At 35.3% G+C, this 8,429-nt stretch overlaps 1 protein-coding gene across 1 annotated transcript in view; it reads right to left on the bottom strand.

Annotated features, from left to right (window-relative positions):
* LOC137391675 (dynein axonemal heavy chain 5-like) overlaps positions 1 to 1,129 on the bottom strand; it is a 60,325-nt gene extending 59,196 nt beyond the window's left edge. Inside the window, exon 1 of the mRNA XM_068078197.1 lies at positions 998 to 1,129. Coding sequence (XP_067934298.1) covers positions 998 to 1,129 — 132 coding nt within the window. The remainder of the gene's footprint in view (positions 1 to 997) is intronic.
* Positions 1,130 to 8,429: the final 7,300 nt, after the last annotated feature.

Raw genomic sequence — 8,429 nt, forward strand, 5'->3', positions numbered from 1 at the left:
ATACATGTATCTGCATAGATGTTGCACATATAGGAAATAATCAAAAAGTATTGCTCAAGCATATATGTAAACAATAACCTCTATATGTAATCATTTGTAACTACGTGTCCCTCTAAACCCATTATAGGAAGTGGATCATATGTAAGAATCAAAGACTAGGTAACCCTCAGTATCCAAAGAAGCGGTAGGGTAGCGGAAGCCGTGCAAGAATACAATCACCAAAAAATTGGAGGTTAAAGGTCAAGAGTTGAATGACCCACTAAACTAGTTATTTCATCTGACCTTGTGACTAGTCCTGCAGAGGATGAGAATTGAAAGCGGAAGGTAGAAGATAGAGAGCATTAAAACTCACCGCTGTCTCAAACCGAAAGAGACTGTATGCAGCCGAAATATCAATTAGCTTACGACTAATCGGGTCGTACTGCACAGCGGCTCGCTATCAGAACACATATTCAGTAAATAAACAGGAAAATAACATGTCTGGGACTACCTCATACTGCACTGGGTATGATTGTATCAGATTATTTACATTAACCAAGTTAGGAGTTGTTGTCCCAATAGGATGTCTGAGACAACCTTCATTAGGAGTCAGTTTGGTTAAAAAATGCATGTGTAATCTGGTGGATTATGGAGAGCCATCGTTACAAAATGGCCAGTAACGAAGAGGTGCTTGAGATTCATGCATATAATGATGGCACTACGAACTAGTTAATCCTAAAATAGAAATAACATAATATGTGGTACCATACCTCAGGTTGGATCACTTGTGCCTTGCCCTAAGATGAGAACATTTTAAACTATGCATAGTATTTTAACATCACGAACAAACTATCAGTCTGCAATCTTTACAATGGGCTAAATGATTCAGCATCTCTCCAACCTACTTGTCAGAAATGCCACCCTACATGAGTAGCGCTTTACCACTACGGTGAATACTAGTGGGCAATCGTGTTCAGCTTGTCAATGTTTCTGGAAATTTAAAACTACTACAACTTACCTGCTTTTCTTTCAAGTTCTCTCCAGGAGCCAGCGTGCTGGTGAGTCTAGATTTGCCTTTGTGTTCTGCACTCGAGCCTCTCTGGGGCTTTTGAGCCCTATGAGTGGCAGGTGACATCGTATTGTCAGACATCCTGTGCACCACAGGTGTCTGTAGTCCTTTTACTAACTTGCAATTGAATGAACAACCGATTTGTCGAGGAATAAACTCGTTTAAGATTGTATGCGGCTAACTCTAGCAACATACGCCATCTTGATTGTTTACGCAGTTACTATGTGACTAATGTTAGCGTGAATAGCGACAGTGAAATTCTATTGTTCGGCTGGGATTTGAACAATACGCGTCGTCAATCAAGCGCTGGTCATATAGCCTAATACAATTGTTTATGCTAGCTGAACTCAACCAGCAATTTTAGTAAATTTTAATGACACCTGACTTAGGAATATGTTGTTTTGCGCATACTTTGTACGTGAAATATGTAAAGAGGTAGAAACAGCTAAGCGCGTAAAATGGTTGCGCTTTGTCAGCAATCCGATTACTATTGAAGAACACAAGCTACAAGATCAATAATGTCCTTAGCAATGTGCAGATAAGATAGGAGAGTCAGCGCAGTTATGCCTTAGCAATAAGCTTATAAACTGTGTCAACACTTGTAATAAACACCGCATACCCACACTAGATATAGTTGCTTATGTTATTTGAGCACTAGTTCTCAGCCAAAACTAGCAGTAGTGTGCCCATGGTCGCAGGCCTCTTGTTCTATGTCAATGCATTTATACATCTATTATGAGTTGACATAAAAGAAATCAAAAACAAAAGAAAACTCGGCCGCAATTGACAATATCTAAAGTATAATGATGAAGAATCATAAGCAAAAGACCATCTGTGGATGTGAAGCGGCTATTTGTACAGCATGTTAACATTGTTCAACAAAAACACCTATGGGACAGAGTCATGTGTAGAAGGTTTATGGAGCCTGAACTCAGATATTAACTTTTGTAACATAAGGAGAGCTGAAACTTTTCCTCCCCTAAAATCCTGTATTGAAACCGGTTGAGCCTTCAAAAGATTTGGCTCATCCAGGTAAGGTACACTAGGTAGGTAAGCATGCAGGTAATATAGCAAATTTTATTACTATAGTAGATAGAATTCTGCAATATCTGCAAGCATTTTTTGAATAGAAGATTATCTCGAAATCGCTAGAGTTCAAAAACCAGTACAGCTGTACGCATGCATGCATACATATAAGTGATAGGCACATTTTGCAGAGGTGCAGATTTCACATCAATGAGCAGTAAGTATTCTAGGAAAAGTCTGGAGAGTTTTGATAAGGCTCTGGTAGAGGTCCACAGCTACCAGAAGATTCTGGAGAGCCTATGATTCTATGGTAGCAGTTTTGTATCGTACTCGCCTGTTTGGAGACTCAAGGAACCGGGCCATCTGATTACAAGAACCAATGGAGTAGACCCTCAGTGTGAGCTCCAACATCTTTTACCAGGAATATGGCAAGCAAAACCAAAGTTACATATGAATTCAACCTTCTGATGGATCAAAGCAGCAAAACATGAGTATTTGAAGCTTTATTAAGCTTGAGACTCAGAAGAAGTTTCATAAAAGCCCCAACTCGGGGAGGAATATAGTATTGCTCGATATTCCTGAATTAAAAAAGTTAAAGTAGAACAGGAAGTTCAAACAAGTCATAACTACTAACTATAACAAATTATACCTAAATATAAACTTGGGAATATAATCTGAAGTAGGATATTATGGTTCGGGCTTCATGAGCTTGCTTGTTTTCTAAAAATGTAAAACAGTGAAAGCTCCTGATTGAATGCAAAGACAGTTCAACTCATCCATAGAGAGAAAGCATGGATGGTGCTGTTTGACCCAGGAGGTCAACAAAAAATAAACTAAAATATCGAGCAGTTCACCATAAGCATTCTGGTTGCGCAGCCACTTTAAAATGATACCAATAGTACACATCCACTAGCCCAATCAAACTAGAAGGATTGGAGGTCGGTCAGTTGCTTGGTGCTACACTAAATCTTGAAAGATTCAGCGCCTAGTCATCAAACAACTTTTTTAGAGTGGCCAACAAACCAAAAACAAAGAAATTTTTAAAAGATATCCAACTTATAGCGTTCTAAGAGTGGGAAAGCCATGTGAACAAGCAATCGTTTTTAATAGACAGCAAACTGTGTAATTGGTTTTTGTACTAATCTGATGAGGAACTAAGCTGAGAATAAAATATTCGTTATCAAATCAGTTGTTTTGGCAACGTTACAGGTTTCACCAATACTAAATCTTCTTTAGATCAGCAAGACAGTCAGTAGGCTAGTGGGTCGGCCATTAAGCCAAAAATAGATTTGACGACCTTACCACTAGATTACATCCTTTTAATGAAATCAATAGACAAGTGACAGCCACAGACAGGACAATAGATACGTCTGTTTGGACTTCCGGCAACTAGATATTAATGATAAAAGCAAATATAAGTAACATATGTTATCTGTAGGACACTCAAAGCCAGGTCAATTATTTGAAGATATGGGAAAACTAAATTCATTGCTGTTGTTTCATGTGTTGTTAAAACACTAATACAAAACATTGTTAAAACTGTGAATGTACTATTTAAATTTCTTATTTTAATTTGTAAAACTTGATTTTTATGCTTTGTTTTGTCAATCTTACCATTATCAAATTTGTTGTGTGTTATGGATTCCATGTACCAGAACAGCTACGTATAGTAACATAAGCTAGATTCAAAATACTCACAAAGAATCAATGAAGAAGATTAGACTGCTATGAGAGCATGATATATGGAACACAATGCCCCTGTGTTTATGTAATGAGAACAGCAGAAATTATAGCCTACATGTGCTAAATTATGCATTCATCAGAAATGCGTTATTTAGAGTACATAGTATTGAACTAAAATTGTCAACCACTACTAAAAATCAACAGTAAATAGAGGTTAACTGTGTACCCAAATAAGTAAACTTGTGTTAAATATCAGTACCATAATGATTATAATCTTCATGATTAAATATGCAACAAGGTTACGCGAATATTACAATGGAATAAGTATCAATAGGTATAAGTGACATGGAGCCTGCAATATCATGGTCTCGAGACTATGTCATTAACACAACTTTAATGTCAGAGATATATAAGATCAATAGAAGCATATAAAGTGCCACAACATTGATTCAGACATGATTATATATTGTGCAAATATTAATGAAGTTATGACATATTGTACTAATATGTACCAACTAAACAGATATAATTCTTTATTCAATATTCTAAATGTGAATCATCAATACTTAAAACTCTAAAATATTTGTTCTTTTTGCTGAAATCAACAATATGTTTAATTTTATGATGCCCAACTTATGAGCTTACATAAAAATACTAATTTTAAGAAATAACGGATTTGCTTGAAGTGTCAAACCATTTTTAAAGATCGAAAAAGTTAAAATTGTTTTTTTTTATTTGCCGACTGACTGTCCATTGATCATTTGTTGGTATACAATATGTTTTATCCCTAAGCCTATAATTGAATTTTTCCACAGACATTGACCAATTCTGCTATGCATATTTTATACCGACTAACACAACACCCAACCCAAGAATTCATTGCTATTGATTTAAGAAATCAACTCATTCACCAAGTCTTTTTCCACCCTCCCCTAATAACTACTGCATCTAACTGCTCTCAGTCTCTGGGTGGGTACAGATATATCGCTGTGTCTGAGACTCGCAGAGTACTTTTAAACATGTATGTTTACATCGCAAAGGTTATTGTGAATCACCATAAATTGCAGAACCTTCTACAGCTGCCTGACATGTGTACTTCAACATCTCTACTTCAAGCACATTCTTTTTTCACACTCTAATCAACTTGCGCAGATTTTACAACTATCTGACTTGCTCTAATTTTGGTGACTCTATCACGAGTTTACTAGCAAAACAAACACTAGAAAGTTTACTCTGCAAAACTTTATTGAATGATGAATCAGACGATAGCAGACCTCACTGATGCTTTCACAAGAAATACATGCTCAGGTGAACAGATTACAAAGCCAGTGCTGTCACTTTTGGTAGACTCGCTGAATAGGCTGCAGGGCAGGCGTATGAACTACAGAGAGGATTAGGTTTTGACACCATTATACTTCTGGGCCTCAGAATAGATTTATTAGTGCCACCCTAGAAATAGAAAGTTGCAATTTAAAATACAATAGGCAATAAGACTGTCATGGCCAACTCATCACTTGCAGGAAATCACTTTCTCATACTAACTTACCTTTTCATTGTGCAGGATTAGTCTCACAAGATTCTCTCCATTACATATTTTCTTGTCCGCATTTCACTATGTACGTACTATAAATTAAAAAATTAAAACACCACTGTCACACGGCACACTTTTTTAGCATATAAATTTACCGCAGACAACAACAAAAACCAAAAGCCAAAGACTATAACAAATAGACTCCCAATCTCCTCTCAATAAATTTCCTAGTTGTTTCAAGGTTTAAATAGATCAGATTTAACTTGATACAAAATCTTTTTTAAACAATTTTTTTACAGCGGCTAATCTAAATATCTATTTGTTTACTTGTTAATAATGCTGTTAGAAGCTCACACCATCACACTCAACCTCTCCCCATCAATAACAATGTCACTCCATGCAAGAGTTCCATAGGTGCAAGAATTTTGGCAAGGACTGAGGTAGCCTCAAATTTTTTGTAGCATATCCTTTCGAGATTCAGCAACTTGTTTGGTGAGTTGCTTTATGTATGTTGTGAAACTGTAGGTGCTTGTAGACTATGATAGCTTTGTACTTTCCATGAAACTCTGTGCTCAGTGTCATCACTTTAGTTATCACTGTTATATGGTATAAAACAGAGTTTACAACCCATGCTGACTATTGGCAATTTTTTGTCAGCCAATTAAAAAAAATCACAACTGATTTGCAAAGTATTACGTTGAAGTAATAGCGAGTTGTAATTCTCTCTAGAACTCCGCTTATTCTTTAAACAGTCTAACAAGTTTATGACAACTGCAGGTAATAGGACATAGGAGGACAACTGCAAGCAATAACGCAGGAGGAGAATTGCAGGTAATATCACATTGGGGTAAAGCTACCGTGGTATATGAAAAGATGAAAAATATTTAGACCAAAAAACTAAATGCCAAAAGGCCAAATGCCAAAAAACTACATTACGCATAAAAATAAATCAACAAGTTATTAATCAATTAAATGAAGTTCTTACCATTATTTTACTTTAAAGACACAAAGGGTAGACTCAAAGGTTAGGAAGTTAACGTATTGTAGAGATATGTACTGTGACTTACTCACAATTTAAACTAGGTCACGTTTAAGAGAACTTGGCTGTCATATTTTTATTGTCAATTTTCTTATGCTTTACTTTAAATTTCAAACTGAAATTTTCCAGAAGCTGAACATCGCATGTTGGCTCACAAGTGTTGATGCCATGCCACCAACTAGAATATTTTAGCGAGTGTCCAGATAAAATTAGGTTGTTTCATTCTAAAGAACAATGATGACACAGTTCCATATAAGGACTTGACTAAACTGTTTGTTGGAGATGGATAATTACTTCAGAAAAATTATTTTGCATCAAGTGCCTCTACATTACTTTTTTAGCATTACTACCACTCACCCTAGTCTTCTTAAGATTAATGAATGTACAATTAAAACAAATGTATGAAGCACTGTTTTATGTTATTCGAACACCGTGGAAGAAAATTATGCAAAGGAGAACTATCACCCATTGAAATATAGTCAAACATTGACATTCAATAACCTAATCTATGAATTTTTTTACTGATGGCAACGTTTGAGCAAATATTTTTTAATGTACTAAGTATTTCCCAACATGGTGTCTGAAGTTTCTCCAAGCAGCAGTTTTATAAATTAGTACATAATGTTCATAATGAACCTTATGTACTAAGTTATAAAACTGCTGCTTGGAGAAACTTCAGACACCATGTTGGAAAATACTTAGTAAATTAAAAAATATTTGCTCAAACGTTGCCATCAGTAAAAAAATTCATAGATTAGGTTATTGAATGTCAATGTTTGACTATATTTCAATGGGCTAAAAGCATTAATACCATTTAACTTTTAGCATTGGTTTCATTTTGGTGAAGCCTTTCACCGAAGTGAAACCACTTTGGTGAACTCCAAACACCGGATCATGCATTTTTACAAATGCATGATCTAGATATTATAGATATTGATGAACACCTGCTGTTCATGATTTTCTTATTTGATATGTGAGTGATCTGTCACTCAAAATTTGAATCATCCATGTTCGTTGTTGCACCCAACATACAAACGTTTTTAATATAATTAATGTCATCCGAAAAGTGCATGCAATTCCATTCAATCATAAATTAAAATGATTATATCTCCCCCTATTCGGAAGGGCTAAGAAAACCTACTGAAAATTGTAGGTGTTTCTAGGCATTGTGTTAAGTTCATTTTAAGCCCAAGGGACAGTTTCTTTTCTCAACTAACAAATCAAAAAGAGTGTCAAACAGAATCAAGACCACATTCACATTAAAGCTTTCAACTGTTTTAATTAGATATGTCCACTATTATACCTCTCAAATATACTAATGTTTACAATTACAAGTATATTAGGTTGCCATCGTATTTAAGTGCTGCTTGTCTGCCGAGTAGGAAGCAATAACCCAAGCCAATTGAGCAATGACAGAAACCCATATCCTGCATATGCAAATAGAAATACATTAATTTTGTGTTTGTATGCTATAAATCTTAAAAAGCATTGATAACAAACAAAAAACTACTGTTATTTATATTACTCAGTCTAAAGATTTATTAATTCTTGAATTTTTATGTCTTCACAACTTTATAACAATTTAAGATGTTAGACTTGTAGGAATGAAGCTGGATCATTTACTGGCAGATAATGGTATTGCTTAGCACCTTACTGGTGTCGCAACCAACACTACTAAACATTCGTTCTCACAGCATAAGAAAAAAAACACACAAACCAAACATAGTTAAAAATAGAAAAAGATGGCAAAGCAAATTCAACACTGATGTAGGCTATATGTGGACGCAAAACGTATAACATAAGTACTTATATAGGCCTATATATGAGCAATCTTTATTGTGGTAATCAATAGTCATATTTTACAATGTTTTCCACAAGGTACACCTTCACATAATTCAATGTTATAGGTTGCAATAAAACACCTTAGACTGAAAGAATGGTTTTTTGATCTGAAGTTTGTTCTCCATTTCTATTATTTTTAAGGTCTGTTCTTCTCCGTGCTATTCGGTTGTGGAAGACAGCGTTGTGGTTTTGCAAGGTTAAATGTCGCGCTTTTTTCTTACAGTAGCATGACGGAAGTACTTCAGATGCATTTCGGATCA

Source organism: Watersipora subatra, chromosome 3 (assembly GCF_963576615.1).
Source record: "Watersipora subatra chromosome 3, tzWatSuba1.1, whole genome shotgun sequence".
Taxonomy (NCBI): domain Eukaryota; kingdom Metazoa; phylum Bryozoa; class Gymnolaemata; order Cheilostomatida; family Watersiporidae; genus Watersipora; species Watersipora subatra.